The sequence below is a fragment of the Salvelinus alpinus genome, chromosome 28 (assembly GCF_045679555.1).
Source record: "Salvelinus alpinus chromosome 28, SLU_Salpinus.1, whole genome shotgun sequence".
In the NCBI taxonomy this organism is placed as follows: Eukaryota; Metazoa; Chordata; class Actinopteri; order Salmoniformes; family Salmonidae; genus Salvelinus; species Salvelinus alpinus.
In genome coordinates, this window is record NC_092113.1 from 19,771,451 (window position 1) to 19,791,873 (window position 20,423).

At 43.0% G+C, this 20,423-nt stretch overlaps 2 protein-coding genes across 4 annotated transcripts in view; one reads left to right on the forward strand and one right to left on the reverse strand.

Annotated features, from left to right (window-relative positions):
• The window catches only part of tmco4 (transmembrane and coiled-coil domains 4), a 19,786-nt gene extending 12,859 nt beyond the window's left edge, over positions 1–6,927 (forward strand). For all 3 annotated transcript variants that reach the window (XM_071372047.1, XM_071372048.1, XM_071372049.1), the window contains one exon: positions 6,048–6,927. In XM_071372047.1, the coding sequence (XP_071228148.1) occupies positions 6,048–6,605 (558 nt within the window). In that variant the 3' untranslated portion in view covers positions 6,606–6,927. The remainder of the gene's footprint in view (positions 1–6,047) is intronic.
• LOC139557355 (5-hydroxytryptamine receptor 6-like) lies at positions 6,916–19,667 on the reverse strand. Its single transcript, XM_071372050.1, has 3 exons — positions 18,585–19,667; positions 14,410–14,544; positions 6,916–7,595 (listed from the first exon to the last, which is right to left on the reverse strand). The coding sequence occupies exons 1-3, from the start codon at positions 19,551–19,553 to the stop codon at positions 7,248–7,250; spliced, it is 1,452 nt and encodes a 483-aa protein (XP_071228151.1). The 5' UTR covers positions 19,554–19,667; the 3' UTR covers positions 6,916–7,247.
• Between the last annotated feature and the right edge of the window lie 756 nt (positions 19,668–20,423).

Sequence of the window (20,423 nt, forward strand, 5' to 3'; positions counted from 1 at the left end):
TATTGTTTGTTCGAAAATGTGCATATTTAGCGGCACAAATTGTGGTTATACAATGTGAATACTAGGCAAAATGCAATAACAATGTCCGGAGAAATCTTGGAGAGGCACCTAATCTAATCAAATAACTATTCATAAACGTTACTAAAAAATACATGTTGGACAGCAAATTAAAGATAGCTTAGTTCTTAATGCAATCGCCGTGTTAGAATTCTAAAAATAACTTCATTACGACATGCAGCTTACGTTATGGCGAGAGAGCGCCCAAAATCTGGGCGCAAACTAATAGTACACATGTTCGACAGATATATGAAATAACATCATAAATGGGTCCTACTTTTGATGATCTTCCATCAGAATGCTGTACAAGGGGTCCTTTGTCGGGAACAATCGTTGTTTGGTTTTAGAATGGCATTTTTCCCTCTTGAATTAGCAAGCACACTAGCCAAGTGGCGCGAAGCTCTCCTTCCTGAACAAACGCAGAGAACGCAACACGCCTAACCTCCCGAAAAAAATTCAATAATATGATAAAACTATATTGAAAAAACATACTTTACGATGATATTGTCACATTTATCAAATAAAATCAAAGCCGGAGATAGTAGCCGTCTATAACGACAGCTTTTCAGAAGGCAATACCCGGTTCCTTCTCGCGCCTTCCAGAAAACAGGACATTTGTGTCACGTCATGCCAAGAGCTCTTATTCGACCTCAGATCAAGATATACACTCCATTTCTTCTCTCACTGCCTGTTGACATCTAGTGGAAGGCGTATGAAGTGCATGTATACTAATACATATCAAGCAAATGAATAGGGATGCCCTGGAACAGAGCATCGATTTCAGATTTTCCACTTCCTGTCAGGAAGTTTGCTGCAAAATGAGTTCTGTTTTACTCACAGATATAATTCAAACGGTTTTAGAAACTAGAGAGTGTTTTCTATCCAATAGTAATAATAATATGCATATTGTACGAGCAAGAATTGAGTACGAGGCCGTTTGAAATGGGCACCTTTCATCCAAGCTACTCAATACTGCCCCTGCAGCCCAAAGAAGTTAATAATGGGCATGGTAAGAATTGACAACCAAAGTGCGAGTCATAATTCCCATGACACCTAGCAAAATCTGAAAAGCGGTTCCTTCATTTATTCCATAGGATATTTTTAGATTCACTTAAAATAAGGTCTGTGTTTCGTGTAGGCTTACATCACGTGCTAATTTTATAACTGTGTAGATATCCATAGGACAAGGTAACTCTGATCAATATTGGCTAAATAAAAGCGAAGATAAAAAAAAATGTAGAGTGGATTTATGAAAATATGTTGACAAACGTTACCTTATCCTAGTGAGATTTACACGGGTATCAAAACGTCGAGGCGGTTTAAGCCTGCACGAAACACAGACCTTATTTGAAGTAGATCAAGACATTCTCTATGGAAGACTATGGAATATTCTATGGAATAACGAAGGAACCCCTTTCAAATTCAGCCGCAAGTTATTACAGGAATTATAACGCGTCGACTATTTCTCTCTAAACCATATACCTTTGACTAATCCGGAAACTATCACCTCGAAAACAAAACGTTTATTCCGTTCCGTATTTTATCTAATGGGTGGCATCCATGAGTCTAAATATTCCTGTTACATTGCACAACCTTCAATGTTGTCATAATTACGTAAAATTCTGGCAAATTAGTTCGCAAAGAGCCCAAACGGCCCAAACTGTTGCATATACCCTGACTCTGCGTGCAATGAACGCAAGAGAAATTACACAATTTCACCTGGTTAATATTGCCTGCTAACCTGGATTTCTTTTAGCTAAATATGCAGGTTTAAAAATATATACTTGTGTATTGATTTTAAGAAAGGCATTGATGTTTATGGTTAAGTACACATTGGAGCAATGACAGTAATTGATTGATTGTTTTTTATAAGATAAGTTTAATGCTAGCTAGCAACTTACCTTAGCTTACTGCATTCGCTAACAGGCAGGCTCCTCGTGGAGTGCAATGTAATCAATGCAAGATTAGATCCCCCGAGCTGACAAGGTTAAAAATCTGTCGTTCCTAGGCAGAACGTTCCTAGGCCGTCATTGAAAATAAGAATGTGTTCTTAACTGACTTGCCTAGTTAAATAAAGATTTTTAAAAAGGTGTTTTAAAAATAAATGTAAAAAAAATTGGCAAATCGCCGTCCAAAAATACCGATTTCCGATTGTTATGAAAACTTGAAATCGGCCTCTAGTATGTTTGGCAGCATGAGTGAAGGATGCTTTGTTGCAAAATTCTAGATTTAATTTTGGATTGGAGATGCACATTAAGTGAGTCTGGAAGGAGAGTTTACAGTCTAACCAGACACCTAGGTATTTGTAGTTGTCCACATATTCAGAACCGTCCAGAGCAGTGATGCTAGACGGGTGTTTGGGTGCGGGCAGCGATCGGTTGAAGAGCATGCATTTAGTTTTGCTTGCATTTTAGAGCAGTTGGAGACCACGGAAGGAGTGTTGTATGGCATTGAAGCTTGTCTGGAGGTTTGTTAACACAGTGTCCAAAGAAGGGCCAGAGGTATACAGAATGGTGTCGTCTGCGTAGAGGTGGATCAGAGAATCACCAGCAGCAAGAGCGACATCATTGATGTATACAGAGAAAAAGAGTCGGCCTGAGAATTAAACCCTGTGGCACCCCCATAGACTGCCAGAGGTCCAGACAACAGGCCCTCCGATTTGACACACTGAACTCTGTCTGAGAAGTAGTTGGTGAACCAGGCGAGGCAGTCATTTTGAGAAACCAGGGCTATTGAGTCTGCCGATAAGAATGCGGGGATTGACAGAGTCGAAAGCCTTGGCCAGGTTGATGAATACGGCTGCGCAGTATTGTCTTTTATCGATGGCGGTTATGATATCGTTTAGGACCTTGAGCGTGGCTGTGGTGCACCCATGACCAACTCGGAAACCAGATTGCATAGCGGAGAAGCTATGGTGGGATTCGAAATGGTCGGTGATCTGTTTGTTAACTTGGCTTTTGAAGACTTTCGAAAGGCAGGGTAGGATAGATATAGGTCTGTAACAGTTTGGGTCTAGAGTGTCTCCCCCTTTGAAGAGGGGGATGACCGCGGCAGCTTTCCAATCTTTAGGGATCTCAGACGATACGAGAGGTTGAACAGGCTAGTAATCGGGGTTGCAACAATTACAGCGGATAATTTTAGAGAGGGTCCAGATTGTCTAGTCCAGCTGATTTGTAGGGGTCCAGATTTTGCAGCTCTTTCAGAACATCAGCTATCTGGATTGGGTGAAGGAGAAATGGGGGAGGCTTGGGCAAGTTGCTGTGGTGGGTGCAGAGCTGTTGACCGGGGTAGGGGTAGCCAGGTGGAAAGCATGGCCAGCCGTAGAAAAATGCTTATTGAAATTCTCGATTATCGTAGATTTATCGGTGGTGACTGTGTTTCCTAGCCTCAGTGCAGTGGACAGCTGGGAGGAGGTGCTCTTATTCTCCATGGGCTTTACAGTGTCCCAGAACTTTTTGGAGTTAGAGCTACATGATGCAAATTTCTGTTTGAAAAAGCTAGCCTTTGCTTTCCTAACTGCCTGTGTATATTGGTTCCTAACCTCCCTGAAAAGTTGCATATCGCTGGGGCTATTCGATGCTAATGCATTACGCCACAGGATGTTTTTGTGCTGGTGAAGGGCAGTCAGGTCTGGAGTGAACCAGGGGCTATATCTGTTCTTAGTTCTACATTTTTTTGAATGGGGCATGCTTATTTAAGATGGTGAGGAAAGCATTTTTAAAGAATAACCAGGCATCCTCTACTGACGGAATGAGGTCAATATTCTTCCAGTATACCTGGGCCAGGTCGATTAGAAAGGCCTGCTTGCTGAAGTGTTTTTTAGGGAGCATTTGACAGTGATGAGTGGTGGTCGTTTGACTGCGGACCCATTATGCACGCAGGCAATGAGGCAGTGATCGCTGAGATCCTGGTTGAAGACAGCAGAGGTGTATTTAGAGGGCAGGTTGGTCAGGATGATATCTGTGAGGGTGCCCGTGTTTACGGATTTAGGGTTGTACCTGGTGGGTTCCATGATAATTTGTGTGAGATTGAGGGCATCTAGCTTATATTGTAGGACGGCCGGGGTGTTAAGCATATCCTAGTTTAGGTCACCTAACAGTACAAACTCTGAAGATAAATGGGGAGATATTAATTCACATATGTTGTCCAGGGTACAGCTGGGGGCTGAGGTGGTCTATAACAAGTGGCAACAGTGAGAGACTTATTTCTGGAAAGGTGGATTTTTAAAAGTAGAAGCTCGAACTGTTTGGGTACAGACCTGGATAGCATGACAGAACTAGGCAGGCTATCTCTGCAGTAGGTTGCAACTCCACCACTTTGGCAGTTCTATCTTGTCGGGAAATGTTGTAGTTGGGGATGAAAATGTACGGATTTTTGGTGGCCTTCCTAAGCCAGGATTCAGACACGGCTAGGACATCAGGGTTGGCGGAGTGTGCTAAAGCAGTGAATAAAACAAACTTAAGGAGGAGGCTTCTGATGTTAACATGCATGAAACCAAGGCTTTTGCGTTTACAGGAGTCAACAAATGATAGCGCCTGGGGAATAGGAGTGGAACTAGGGGCTACAGGGCCTGGGTTAACCTCTACATCACCAGAGGAACAGAGGAGGAGTAGGATAAGGGTACGGCTAAAGGCTATAAGAACTGGTCGTCTAGTGCGTTGGGGGACAGAGGGGGAAAAGGAGCAGATTTCTGGGCGTGGTAGAATAGATTCAAGGCATAATGTACAGACAAGGGTATGGTAGGATGTGAGTACAGTGGAGGTAAACCTAGGTGTTGAGTGATGGAGAGAGGTTTTGTCTCTGGAGGGACATGTTAAGCCAGGTGAGGTCTCCGCATGTGTGTGGGGTGGGACAAAAGAGCTATCTAATTCATTTTGAGTGGGACTGAAGGCTCTACAGTGAAATAAAACTGTAAAAACTAGCCAAGACAGCAGTAGACAAGGCATATTGACATTAGAGAGAGGCATAAAGCAATCACAGGTGTTGATAAGGTGTGATCCTTTCATCCTCTAAACGCCCATTGTAGCTTCATGATGCTACAGGCCTCAATGCCTCCACGGCCTTGGGAATGGAGTTAGAGGCCAAGCTATTGAGATCTGAAAACGTTTACTATTGAGCTGCCGGGAGGCATTGATTGCGTGAGTTCTTCAGCAGACTGAAGGTTGAGAAGACTTCTAGCTACACAATGGCTGTGTTCAATAGTACATTTCAGTTGGTGTCAGGCAACCTTGTACTTTCTCTTGTTTGCCAATACTGTCTCTAAAACCTTTTATTACTACAACATAATAGACATGTATTCATAATACACCATTTATTTAAAGTTGAAGGAAAACTATGTTAAGGTAACTGCAGCTTGTACTGTCAGTTCACAACCAGGCTTAGGTATTCAGCCACCACCCCCATGGACTTTTGACAGAAAATCCTCATGGTAGATTTTTATTTAATTTTAAATGTATCCTTTACTTAACTAGGCAAAGGACAACTTGGAGAGCATTACAACCTTGACATGTGTTGAATAGGGTTGGGATGATACCAGTATCGTGGCAAGGAAACAGAACACGAATCATCATTAAATCATTATGTTGTTATCCAGAGCACATGGATTTATTTTCCAAGCTATAGCACACAATATTTTACATACAGCAGGTTTTTAGAGGACCAGAGAGTTTGGTCTGCTTCGTGTTTTCATTTTTGCCATGAAAAAATATTGCGACACTGGTTTTGTCCTGGCCCTAGTGTTTGAATGGAAATTATGGAATTCTACAGCATTATGTTTTACAGTTGTTTGCGGGTTATAAAGTGGCCTATTCATGGCAAAACTTCAGTTACCACAACGTGAAATCTAAAGTGTAATGTAATTTCCAGTTATTAAAACAAGTCCATGGTGTGTTTTTAATTTCCATCGGTAAAAGGGTGAAAATGTGTCCACAAAGCCCACTTTTCCTTCTTTGCACATATTCAAATGATTTTAAACCCCCCCCTTCTTTTAGGTGAAAGGTCACTTGGACTACATGCGTCAGATGGATACCATCCTCGTAGCAGTGGGCGTGCCCACCAGAGAAGTTCCAGGAGCTGGGGGCGGACCTCTTCAACCACTCACTATGACCGAGAGAAAACTGGACATAGCCATGGTCCAATCAGTACAAGGGGACGTGGCTGAAGAGCAAAAACTGGTTGGTTCTTCGGCTGGAGCAGATGAGACTTGCATGGGTGAGGGAGGGCAGCTGGAGGAAAAAGAGGATATGGGAGACGGTTGGGATATCCCCGACATATCAGATCTGTTGGACTCGCTAAACGAGATCGATGTTGTTACAACTGAAAACATTCTTGAGGGCAACCTGCAACAGAGTTCTGAGGGGAATGCCACTCATGAGGACAACTGTGCACCTTCCCATCTAGAGTTTGATGGATGGGGAAAAGAGCTGGAGGAGGAATGGGGGGAGGGAGTGGAGGGGACAGAGACTGACACTGAACACACGTCCTGGAGTTGGGAGGACACACACTGGACTCCCGAGCACAAACACATGGGACCAAACAGGCGGACATAGGACGTTACAGGACCAACTGCCTCTTCTCAACTTGAATTACCAACAACATCCCAATCGTGTGTGGAAAGACCTCCTTTACCTTCACAGCACACTCAGGTGCCAGAACACTCAGCTAAGTCGTCAGTACCACAAATGTTTAAAAAAATATTATAATTTTTTTAAGTATTTTTTTATTTAACTATGGCAGTCTAAGTTTTGTCAATCATTTCATTTACAAGTTAATCTGAAAAAAAGTGTTGCATAATGTATAGTGTGTTCAAGTATTGTTGGTTTTATGTAGGCAGGATGTAAATTAAAAACATTTAATTACAAAACATTGAAATATAGACATCCCCCACTTTTATGGATATAAAGACAATGCAGCATGAATGAGTTCTAACTATATTCCTGAATTCCTCTGGTCGATTATTCCATCTGTTGGGGATTATGGTTATCTCAGTGCTTAGCTCTTCCTCATCCACTCCTGCCCTGTATGCTAAATTACACCTAGATAATTTTTCCATCTTGCTACCAACCCCAACAAGACACACCTTCCTCCAACCAACCTTTCCCCTCAGCCAAGTTTCTCATCCTCTACTCTGGGTGGTCATACGTTAGTATGTAACACAGCATCTGTTCATGCTCTCTTCTTCATCATCCCCTTCAGTCCAGCGTGTCCACCTGATTAGGCAGCAGCAAGGGCAGCTCAATCCCAGCATGCTCTGCGTCATACAAGTTGACGGCGTCAGTGGCGGTGGCGGGGGGCTGTCGGGGATCGGAAGCCAGGGAGGGGGGCTCTGTGGGCAGGTTGGGCTCACCAGAGTTGCAGAGGGAGAGCTCCGGCGAGGGTCTGCGGGGCGAGCGGGTAGAGCAGCAGGACAGCAGTCGCCCCAGGGCCCGTTTGAAGTCACGCATGAACAGCGGGTAGATAATGGGGTTCATGGTGCTGTTACAGTAGCCCAGCCAAGTGATGGCATCGAAGAGTGTCGGGGAAACACACTCGCATACCGCCTGACAGGTGAGAGAGAGGGCAACAGACAGGCATTGGGGTTGTGTTCAGTATGTACACAACATTTAAGATTTTGTGAAACAAGTATTCTTATCAGAAATATGTAGCCTGTCGGAAATATAGTGCCTATCATAAGTATGCTCCCCCTTGTGTTTTTTTCACGTTTTGTTGCGTTACAAAGTGGGATTGAATTTTATAGGGGGTCACCGATTTTTATATAAATGCTTACAAATTAATGAAAAATGTTTTAAGTGAAAGGTTGCATATGTATTTATGGCAAGCCTAATTAATATACAGTGCATTCAGAAAATATTCAGACCGTTACAGCCTTATTCTAAATAAATCTCAAATCTACACACAATACCTCATAATGACTAAACAAAAACAAGTTTAGACATTTTTGCTAATTAAAAAAAAAAATACAGCTATTAAATTCACATCACACCGGTCAAAAGTTTTAGAACACCGACTCATTCAAGGTTTTTTTTTAAAAATGTGTACAATAATAATAGTGAAGACATGTAATCATGTGGTAACCAAGGAAGTGTTGAACAAATCAAAATATATTTGAGATTCTTCAAATAGCAACACTTTGCCTTGATGTCAGCTTTGTACATGCTTGACATTCTCTCAACCAGCTTTACCTGGAATGCTTTTCCAACAGTCTTGAAGGACCCACATATGCTGAGCACTTTTTGGCTGCTTTTTCTTCACTCTGCGGTCCGACTCATCCCAAACCATCTCAATTTGGTTGAGGTCGGGGGATTGTGGCGGCCAGGTCATTGATGCAGCACTCCATCACTCTCCTTCTTGGTCAAATAGCCCTTACACAGCCTGGAGGTGTGTTGCGTCATTGTCCTGTTGAAAAACAAATGATAGTCCCACTAAGCCCAAACCAGATGGGATTGCATATCGCTGCAGAATGCTGTGGTAGCCATGCTGGTTAAGTGTGCCTTGAATTCTAAATAAATCACAGACAGTGTCACCAGCAAATCACCCCCACACCATAACACCACCACCTCCATGCTTTACAGTGGGAAATACACATGCAGAGATCATCCGTTCACCCACACCGTATCTCACAAAGACGGTGGTTGGAACAAAAAATCTCCAATTTGGACTCCAGGCCAAAGGACAAATGTCCACCAGTCTAATGTCCATTGCTCGTGTTTCTTGGCCCAAGCAAGTCTCTTATTATTATTGGTGTCCTTTAGTAGTGGTTTCTTTGCAGCAATTCGACAATGAAGGCCTGATTCACGCCGTCTCCGCTGAACAGGTGATGTTGAATTTTTTTGGCCTGCAATTTCTGAGGCGGTAACTCTAATGAACTTATCCTCTGCAGCAGAAGTAACTCTGGGTCTTCCATTTCTTTGGCGGTCCTCATGAGAGCCATTTTCATCATTGAGCTTGATGGTTTTTGCGACTTCACTTGCAGAAACTTTAAAAGTTCTTGAAATGATCCGTGTTGACTGACCTTCATGTCTTAAAGTAATGATGGACTGTCATTTCTCTTTGCTTATTTGAGCTCTTCTTGCAATAATATGGACTTGGTCTTTTACCAAATAGGTATATCTTCTGTATACCCCCTACCTTGTCACAACACAACTGATTGGTTCAAATGCATTAAGAAGGGAAGTAATTCCATAAATTAACTTTTAACAAGGCACACTTGTTAATTGAAATGCATTCCAGGTGACTACCTCATGAAGCTGGTTGAGAGAATGCCAAGAGTATGCAAAGCTGTCATCAAGGCAAAGGGTGGTTATTTGAAGAATCTGAAAAATAAAATATATTTTGATTTAACACTTTTTGGGTTACCTTAAAACAATTGCATTTCACCTTTATTTTACCAGGTAGGCCAGTTGAGAACAAGTTCTCATTTACAACTGCAACCTGGCCAAGATAAAGAAAAGCAGTGTGACAAAAACAACACAGAGGTACACATAAACAAATGTACAGTCAATTTTTTATTTTATTTTTTATTTCACCTTTATTTAACCAGGTAGGCTAGTTGAGAACAAGTTCTCATTTACAACTGCGGCCTGGCCAAGAGAAAGCAAAGCAGTGCAACAAACAACACAGAGTTACACATGGAATAAACAAACATACAGTCAATAATAAAATAGAAAAGGTCTGTATACAGTGTGTGCAAATGAGGTAGGATAAATGAGGTAAGGCAATAAATAGGCCACAGTGGTGAAATAATTACAATATAGCAATTAAACACTGGAGTGATAGATGTGCAGAAGATGAGTGTGCAAGTAGAGATACTGGGGTGCAATGGAGCTAAAATAAAAAACAGTATGGGGATGAGGTAGTTGGATGGGCTATTTACAGATGGGTGCAGTGATCTGTATAGGTGCAGTGATCTGTGAGCTGCTCTGACAGCTGGTGCTTAAAGTTAGTGAGGGAGATATGAGTCTCCAGCTTCAGTGATTTTTTTTGCAGTTCGTCCCAGCCATTGGCAGCAGAGAACTGGAAGGAAAGGTGGCCAAAGGAAGAATTGGCTTTGGGGGTGACCAGTGAAATATACCTGCTGGGCCGCGTGCTACGGGTGGGTGCTGCTATGGTGACCAGTGAGCTGAGATAAGGTGGGGCTTTACCTAGCAAAGACTAATAGATAACCTGGAGCCAGTGGGTTTGGCGACGAATATGAAGCGAGGGCCAGCCAACGAGAGCGTATAGGTCGCAGTGGTGGGTAGTATATGGGGCTTTGGTGACAAAATGGATGGCACTGTGATAGACTACATCCAGTTTGCCGAGTAGAGTGTTGGAGGCTATTTTGTAAATGACAACGCCGAAGTCAAGGATCAGTAGGATAGTCAGTTTTACGAGGGTATGTTTGGCAACATGAGTGAAGGATGTTTTGTTGCGAAATAGGAAGCCGATTCTAGATTTAATTTTGGATTGGAGATGCTTAATGTGAGTCTGGGAGGAGAGTTTACAGTCTAACCAGACACCTAGGTATTTGTAGTTGTCCACATATTCTAAGTCAGAACCGTCCAGAACCGTCAGAACCGAGTAGTGATGGACGGGCGGACGGGTGTGGGCAGCGATCGGTTGAAGAGCATGCATTTAGTTTTACTTGCATTTAAGAGAAGTTGGAGGCCACGGAAGGAGAGTTGTATGGCATTGACGCTCGTCTGGAGGTTTGTTAGCACAGTGTCCAAAGAAGGGCCAGAAGTATACAGAATGGTGTCGTCTACGTAGAGGTGGATCAGAGAATTACCAGCAGCAAGAGCGACATCATTGATATATACAGAGAAAAAGAGTCGGCCTGAGAATTGAACCCTGTGGCACCCCCATAGAGACTGCCAGAGGTCCGGACAACAGGCCCTCCGATTTGACACACTGAACTCTGTCTGAGAAGTAGTTGGTGAACCAGGCGAGGCAGTCATTTTGAGAAACCAAGGCTGTTGAGTCTGCTGATAAGAATGTGGTGATTGACAGAGTCGAAAGCCTTGGCCAGGTTGATGAATACAGCTGCACAGTATTGTCTCTTATCGATGGCGGTTATGATATTTTGTTTCATTGTTTTGATGTCTTCACTATTATTCTACAATGTAGAAAATAGTAAAAAATTAAGAAAAACCCTTGAATGAGTATGTGTTCTGAAACTTGACGGTAGTGTAAGTATTCAGACCCTTTACTCAGTACTTTGTTGAAGCACCTTTGGCAGCGATTACAGCCTCGAGTCTTCTGGATATGATGCTACAAGCTTGGCACCTGTATTTGGGGAGTTTCTCCCATTCTACTCTGCAGATCCTCTCAAGCTGTGTCAGGTTGGATGGGGAGTATTGCTGCACATCTATTTTGAGGTCTCTCCAGAGTTGTTTGATCGGGTTCAAGTCCGGGCTCTGGCTGGGTCACTCAAGGACGTTGAGACTTGTCCCGAAGCTACTCCTGTGTTGTCTTGGCTGTGTGCTTAGGGTTGTTGTCCTGTTGGAAGGTGAACCTTTGCCCCAGTCTGAGGTCCTGAGTGTTCTGGAGCAGGTTTTCATCAAGGATCTCTCTGTACTTTGCTCCGTTCATCTTTCCCTTGATCCTGACTAGTCTCCCAGTCCCTGCCGCTGAAAAACATCCCCACAGCATGATGCTGCCACCACCATGCTTCACGGTAGGGATGGTGCCAGGTTTCCTCCAGACGTGACGCTTGGCATTCAGGCCAAAGAATCTTGTTTCTCATGGTCTGAAAGTCCTTTAGGTTCCCTTTGGCAAACTCCAAGTAGGCTGTTATGTGCCTTCTACTGAGGAGTGGCTTCCATCTGGCCACTCTACTATAAAAGACTGATTGGTGGAGTGCTGCAGAGGTGGTTGTCCTTCTGGAAGTTTCTCCCATCTTCACAGAGGAACTCTGGAACTCTGTCAGAGTGACCATTGGGTTCTTGGTCACCTCCCTGACAAAGGCCCTTCTCCCTCGATTGCTCAGATTGGCCGGGTGGCCAGCTCTAGGAAGAGTCTTGGTGGTTCCAAACTTCTTCCATTTAAGAATGATGGAGGCCACTGTGTTCTTGGGGACCTTCAATGCTGCAGAATTGTTTTGGTACTCTTCCCCAGATCTGTGCCTCGACACAATCCTGTCTCAAAGCTCTACAGACAATTCCTTTGATTTCATGGCTTGGTTTTTGCTCTGTCATGCACGATCAACTGTGGGACCTTATATAGACAGGTGTGTGCCTTTCCAAATCATGTTTAATCAATTGAATTGACCACAGGTGGACTCCAATGGAAACGGGATGCACCTTAGCTGTAGAAAAGGCCCATGGAGTTGGTGGAATAATCCTTTAATTCATGGCCACTTACTCAGCTGGGCCAGGGGCACTTTAATTAGGTCAGGTGGCAATGACCGACAGATCTCATCCCCATAAAAGGAGGAAAACGCCATCGGCTGATCTCGCTGCTTTCTCTTCCTTAACTCCGTCTGCTCCAGAAGTTCTGTGCGTCCATGAATCCACACTACTCAGTAAATATACCACTTTATGGTTAAAGGAATTCCTGCCTCAGTCTCATCCATTCCTCTGTCACCTGACACGTGACCACCTGTTCACCTTCACTGTCAGTCATCCTACCTGTCCAGCTACCCACAGATTTCACTAATCTTTCATTAGCTCAATTTCGAGTCTCATAGAAGTGTCTGAATACTTATGTAAAGTATGTTTTTCATTTTTAATACATGTGCAAAAATTTATAAAAACATGTTGTCGCTTTGTCATTATGGGGTATTGTGTGTATATATTTAATACATTTTAGAATAAGGCCGTAACGTAACAAAATGTGGAAAAAGGGAACAGGTCTGAATACTTTCCGAATGCACAGTATTTTCACTTTCCCAGAATTTGGTTGTTCATCATTGCTAGACAGCCATTTAGCAGTTATGTCCTTGAGCTGTTCGTGTCTATTAATGTTCTGTATTATTTCATGTATTGTGTGGACCTCAGGAAGAGTAGCTGCTGCTTTTCAATCTGCTAATGGGGATCCTAATAAAATACTAAATACCAACTTGACAGAGCTTGAACAATCTTTGAAAAGAATAATGGGCAAGTATTGCACAATCCAGGTGTGCAAAGCTTAGAGACTTAACCCCCCAAAACTCAGCTATAATCGCTGCCAGGGGTGTTTTTTTGTATTGACTCGGGGGATGAATACTTATCTATTCAATATATATTAGTATGTTACTTTGTAACACAAAATGTGAAGAAATCCAGGAAGGGGGGGTCAATACTTATATGTATCCATGTATGTATCCAATGGAAATATGTAGCCAATAAGAGGTAAAACAGAAAATATTATTTCAAATGCTCTTTTCATCAGTGTACAGCTACTGTAATTGGGCCTGAGTAGAACATATATATGTAAATTAGGGACATAACCCATAGAAGGGTGAGAAATTGGCTCACTATGGCATATCAGAGAGAGAGGGAGGAGACTGCTGTTGTAGGAAAGTGTCCTATCTTATCAAGATGGAAGGAGGCAGGGAGTGAGAAGGTGAAAAAAGGGAGGTGGTGTTCACATACCACATGGAGTGTGAAGGGAGGGGGGGAGGAAGGCAGACACTGAAACCTCTGTTGGCTATATTCTGGAGGAGTGAAGTGAGGGACACAGATGGGAAATGAAATGACTGGATCATTGAAAGCCTGAAAGCAGGACAACAATAATTACCAATTTAGATTAAATCCTTTTATGTTACACACTGTGCTGACACCTTTCCCAGTCAGAGGAATAAGGTAACCTCAGAGTTAGAGCACAGACAAAGGGGAGCTTAATTGCTATAAGACGATGCATCAGGCATTGAATTTATGTGATCCAGGTTCTGTAATACAGGGAATTAATTTCAATGAATAGGCTGTACACAATGAACATAAGGAGAACAGATAGACAATATACTGTGTGCTTGTGGTTTGCAAGTTTCGACCCTGAGAAGATGAGCAGCAACGAATTTAAAGATTTCTATTAGTCTCAGAGCAGCTAGCTGATCCCATAGTGTTTTGGCTCATCGTTTTTCCTGAAAATCCCTCAATTTAAGACGTTAAGAGAGTCCTTTGAATCTAACAGTTTACAGCAACAAGGCACAATATCATTGTATCAATATCATTGTATCAATATCAAAGAAAAAATAATGGCCAGATTTGATTACGCATCTTATAAGCCAATTTCATTTATTAACTTGGATGTAAAGTGCAAGTTTGGAAATTAAGATTTCACTAGAATTTCAGGATTACATGTATACTCTTCCAAGCTTGACATTAAAGGGATAGATTGCTTAAATCACTGAACTATCCCTTTAATCCAGAGGCTCACCTAGTCTGAGCCACTGACCTGGGCCATGTTGGTGATGAAGAAGGGCAGCCAGGCGCTGAAGAAGAGGCCCAGCAGGACTCCCAGGGTCAGACTGGCCTTCACTGCCCTCCGGCCCTGCCTGTGGGCCAGCCGCCGCTCGCTGTTCACTGACAACTGAGGATAGAGGGACACACAGGGCAGTCAGAGGCAAGGACTGCATCACAATGTGTCCAAAAACCTAGGTATTTAAATTGACATGGTAACTACAGGTCCACACTGTTACATGATTCTTAAAACTGTTACACATGTTTGCGGCATGCACATTTTCAAGGATTTTCAAATGAACTCAATGGAATTAAAACAATAATTCCAGGGTGAGTACAAATCTAATGCATAGAAAGTTCATTATGTAGAAACAGCAAACGGGAATAAATAGCTGTAAGTATTATGTAACAATGTGCACTTACTTACTCTGTACCTAAGAGCTACCATGTAAATACTTAGGTTTAATAATTGGAGTGGCGAAAGTCGATAAACTATAGCTTCCACCATATTGCTTTCAAGAGAAGATGACACACTTTAGTTGCATCCTTGGCCTGGTATTGTCGAGGAGTCTGAAAAAAGTTAACGCTTGCATTTAACAAGATGTAATTATCACATTGAAAGAAATGTGACGTGTTGCTGAATACATTGAAAAGTCTCTGCGTGGAACAACATTGTTATGAATTATTGTCCTTGGCACTCAATCTCAGGAGTGGAGACGCAGGCCCTTGACTACATAAATACAATGCAAGGTCTGTGCCATTTATTCTAACTAGCAACCACTTTGCCTTCAACAGGCGCCATCGTCTCTCCTCCCTCTGTCTCTTTCAAATGTTTTTTAATCATGTTTCATTTCTGAATTTCAAGCTCTTTCCCATCTTTCATCTTAAACTGTCTTTCACTTATTTCACTCTATTCAGTTTATTTTATTTTAGTGGATGTAAGAAAATGTTGTATTCAGTGTGTCAATTCCTCAGCTGCCCACCTCACTTTAATAGAGGGGAGATCAATGAGTGCAGTGGCAAGGCCAACTCTCACACACACAAACACACTTATCTACAGTGCCTTCAGAAAGTATTCATAACCCTTGACTTATTCCACATTTTGTTGCGTTACAGCCTGAATTCAACATGTATTAAATGGGGGGTTCTCACCCATGTACACACAATACCCCATAATGACAAAGTAAAAACATGTTTTTAGACATTTTTGCAAATGTATTTGAAAATGAAATACAGAAATCTAATTTACATAAGTATTCACAACCCTTTGCTATGATACTTCAAATTTCTTTCATCATCCTTGAGATGTCAGCACAACTTGATTGGAGTCCAACTGTGACCAATTGGACATGATTTAGAGAGAAACACACCTGTCTATATACGGTCCCACAGTTGACAGTGTATGTCAGATCAGAAAATATACCATGAAGTTCAAGGAACTGTCTGTAGATCTCTGACATATAATTGTGATGAGGCATATATCTGTGGAAGGATATAAAACAATTTCTAGTGTGTTGAAAGTTACCAAGGGCACAGTGGTCACCATCATTGGAAAATTGAAAAAATATGGGACTACCCAGAACCTGCCAGAAGGACAACAATCTCTAAAGCACTTCACCAATCTGGGCTTTATGGGAGAGTGGCCAGACGGAAGCCACTCCTGAGAAAAAGGCACATGACAACACGCCTGGAATTTGCAAAAACGCATGTGAAAGACTCAGAGCATAAGGCAAAAGATTCTGTGGTCTGATGAGACAAAAATGTAACTATTTAGCCTGAATGCAAAGCGCTATGTCTGGAGAAAAGCAGGCACAGCTCATCACCCGTCTAACACCTTCCCTACCGGGAAGCATGTTGGTGGCAGCATCATGATGTGGGGATGCTTTTCAGCAGCAGGGACTGGGTGACTGGTAAGGATAGAGGAAACAATGAATGGAGCCAAATACAGGCAAATCCTTGATGAGTACCTGCTTCATAGTGCAAACGACCTTAGACTGTGGGCGAAGATTTACGTTCCAACAGGACAATGACCCCAAGCTTACAGCCAAAGCAACGCTGGAATGGCTTCAGAACAAAAATGTGAAAGTCCTTGAGTGGCCCAGCCAAAGCACAGACTTAAATCCCATTGAAAATCTGTGGCAAGACTTGAAGATTGCTGTTCACCGCCACTCCCCATGTATTTTAATAGAGCTTGAGAAAATCTGCAAGGAAGAATGGGAGAAAATCACCAAATCCAGATGTGCAATGCTAATACATACATTCCCAAGACAACTCAAAGCTGTAATCGCCACCTAAGGTACTTCTACAAAGTAGTGACTCAGGGGTATGAATACATATGTACGGTATTTCATTTTCAATAAATTAGCTAACATTTCAAAAAACATGTTTTAGTTTTGTAAATAAATGTTGAATTCAGGCAGTAACACAATAAAATGTGGAATAAGTCAAGGGGTATGCATACTTTCTGAAGGCCCTGTAACCCACCCACTCCACCTTTAAAGAGCAACTGCCTTTAAAAAGCAACAAATCCATTTGAAAACAGCCTATATGGCAACGATATGAGTCAAACAGTTATTCTAGTGTCAAAATGTACTACATGTGTAAATAGGATAATTTTGGTCATAAAGTAAGTAGTCTAAAACGAAGTTTGGAACATCCGTGCATCACAGCGGGTAAATGAAGGTTGGGTTTTGATTTGCCGATTTCCATTTGCCTACTAACATAGCGTGATCAGCTGCAGTGATTGCTCTCTATCCAATAGCATAGACAGTGAGACACCTGCCCCAGCAGCTCTGACTTTGTATGCATACGACAACACATAGCACATTTTTTTACTTGAGAAATACTGCACCAAACACCTTAGATGTAAAATTGCGCAAATATATCATCCTCAAAAAAATGTCAACATTTAGTACAGATTTCATGAGTTATCTTAGATTCATTCTGGGGATTTTGAGGAAGTGAAATAGGCTTCCACGTCTACAGTGTCTCATGGAAGACAAACATCATTAACCAAACGCAGAATCAGTCAGGAAACCTCCAAGACTGAAATCTCGTTTTTCTAATGAGCAACATAAAAACACGTGCCAATCGACATTTGTTCAGTCGCTCTTTAATCTCACCTTCTTGATTCATCTCCCAAGTCAATGGCCGCTTCCTAATTATCTAGCTAGATCACCACATTTGTTTTCCTTCATGACAACTGGGTCGTTCCACCAATTTGGTAACTTTTAAGCAGTGTAACTTAGGGGGGGGGGGAGTTTAATTTCACCTAATTTGAACATCCTATCATTAAGAGCACCTGTTCAACTTAATAAAAAACATGTTTTCCCATTTTAAGAGGTTGAATTACATTTTTACTATAGTCAGTGCCTATTAAGTGCCGAATAAAGTAGGGTTGATTGAAAGAGTTGACGACTTCATCTTAAATCAACCATAAATCCCCTTGTTGTGTGAAACAGGGAGTGGCAATTATTTATTTTTTTATTGTTAAAACATTTCTAGCGGTTGACGCGTTATGGTCTACCAGGTCAGTTTTCCACCAGAAAACAGCCAAAAAGAGTAGAACTAGCTCACCTGCTTTTACACTATGATTTAATTATAAGATGTTCAATGTTTATTTTTTTCTTTAAAAAGCAATAGTTTCACCTTATTAAATGAGAGTTCAGTTCACGTAACAGGGTTGACCTTAAAATAATCACTAATCACATGAATAAATAATAATCTTCATGAATGACTTTGTCAAAGCAACCAAATAACTAGGGCTTTACAATGATGGTGAAAACTTGGAGACATTTTGGGGTTAAGTGGGTTAAAATCTTCCAGAAGTCACAGAGAGTCCATGGAGGGACATGGATGTTGAATATGAATAATATTTTAAAAATCAGATTTATTGAATTCTCCATGTGGTCGATATTAAAGGTGCACTTCATTTAATATAACAGTCTTTTACAATTCAATATTGGAGCTCAATTTCTATAAAAATATCAAAGGGACGCGAAAGGCACTCTTTTTGTGGAACGACCCAACTGATTGGAAAGGCAGAGAAGGCATCATGGTGGAAACCTATCTAGGCACACAGTGATCATGCAGTGACAGTTTACACAGCTGTGAGATGTAGCCTCAATGTATCTCCCTTCATTTCCTCTACAACTCCCCTCTCCCTCTCACCGGTACTTGGCGTGACATAGAGCGCTCCTGATGACTGTAGTCTTCTCTGTCATGGTGAGCATGTCCCGCGGCGCCCCCACCTGGTGAGGGAGGCTGAGAAGGCCCCCTGGGCGAATGTTGCGGGTACGGAGGGTGACTTAGCGCCGCCACTCGCCTTGCCTGTCTCCGTGCCACCAGGAGAATCCGACAGTAGGTGAAGCAGATAGCGCTGGATGGCAGGAAGAAGGTGAGGACGGATGCCACCAGGGCAAAGGGCAGGGTGACCCGCAGACGACACTGGAAGGACAGGCCATCGGAGGGTGACAGTTGGAAGTAGGAAGCGGGGTACCGCAAGCTTAGCTCTGGGTATGTGCTGATGTTGGCACTGCCAGCCCCGTGCATTGGGAAATGGTCACTTCGGTGACCCAAGCTGTGCCAGTTCATCTTGATGGGCAAGAAGGAGGCGAGGGCGGCCAGACTCCAGGCCCCTCCCACCAGAAGCAGGGCCCGGGGAAGGGTCATCCTCTGCTTGTACCGCAGAGGCGAGATGATGAGCAGGTAGCGGTCCAGGCTGATCACACATAGGTTGAGAATGGAGGCACTGCAGCACATGACGTCGAAGCAGAGCCACACGGGGCAAAAGCCCGGCGACAACACCCAGGCCCCGCACAGCACATTGAGCATGGCTGGCGGCATCACCACCAGCGCCACCATCAGGTCCGACAGGAAGAGAGACACCAGGAAACAGTTGGAGGTGTTGCGTAAGGAGCGCTGGGCAAACACCAGAGTGATCAACAGAGTGTTCCCACAAGCCGTCATCAGGATGATGAGGGTTAACATGCACGCCAACAGCCACGGACCGCTGCCACTGATGCCCCAGGCACTGCTCGTGGACAAGCTACCATTGGAGCTCCCTAAAGGGTTAACAGCATCCACACCTGCTGCCTCTAGGCCAGTTAAGGCAGAGTCGCCCATAGCGGTAGTTGACATTGGTCAATGTGAGAGCTTCCCTGTTCCTCTCCCAGTCTGTGAACACGAAAAGTTGCTGTGAAGCGCAAAATGTATGTGACTTCTGGTGCTTGTTAGTGTCACTAAAGCTTTCCTGACACTTGAGGAGAATAAAGAGAAGCCACTGAAGTCCTGTGTTGATCATCCATTCACCACATCCTTCCCAAGGTTAGAGAGGAGCCTGAGAGTCATTTCTCTCTCCTAAGTGTGAAAATCTCCTCTTAACACTGTGATCAGAAGTGCCAACACTGTTTCCATATCTCCATCGTGTCAAATAGTCCTGCTTCTTCTCAGCTTTGGAGCCAGTGTGAGCAATTCTGTGGCTTTCAGTGCGTCACGATGACACTCGCTGGGGGAGGGAAAATTGAGAGGTGGGCTACAACGTGGGAGCGCAAAGGCAGTTAGAGACGAAATGCGAGAAGAGGGAAAAATAAATTATCCAAGATATTCTTTACTACACACACAAGGTTAATGATATTATGTTTAATATGTGTGTGTGAGAGAGAGAGTGAGTGAGCGGTGTGAAGTCTATTAGCTGCTCCCTTTTTCTTGAATAGAATAAACACCACTGTGAGGCTGTCATTTGTAAGCAAGGCTCTGGCCACAAGTGCTCTACAGGTATCATGGTTGCTGTGGGGTTGCCTCTGGATCCCCTCTCCTGATAATCCCCATGCCAGCCACTCCAGTGTGCCTCCCAGCAAGAGCATTTTGCTCCCGGGGAAGGAGCGTGTCTGAGCATTGAGCTGCTAATACACAGCTAGGTGATGCAAATTCTGTATCACAGCAAGGAGGCAGTGTGGGCTTTATACACTCTACATCTGTTGGACAATTTCATTTAATAGCCAGTGCTTG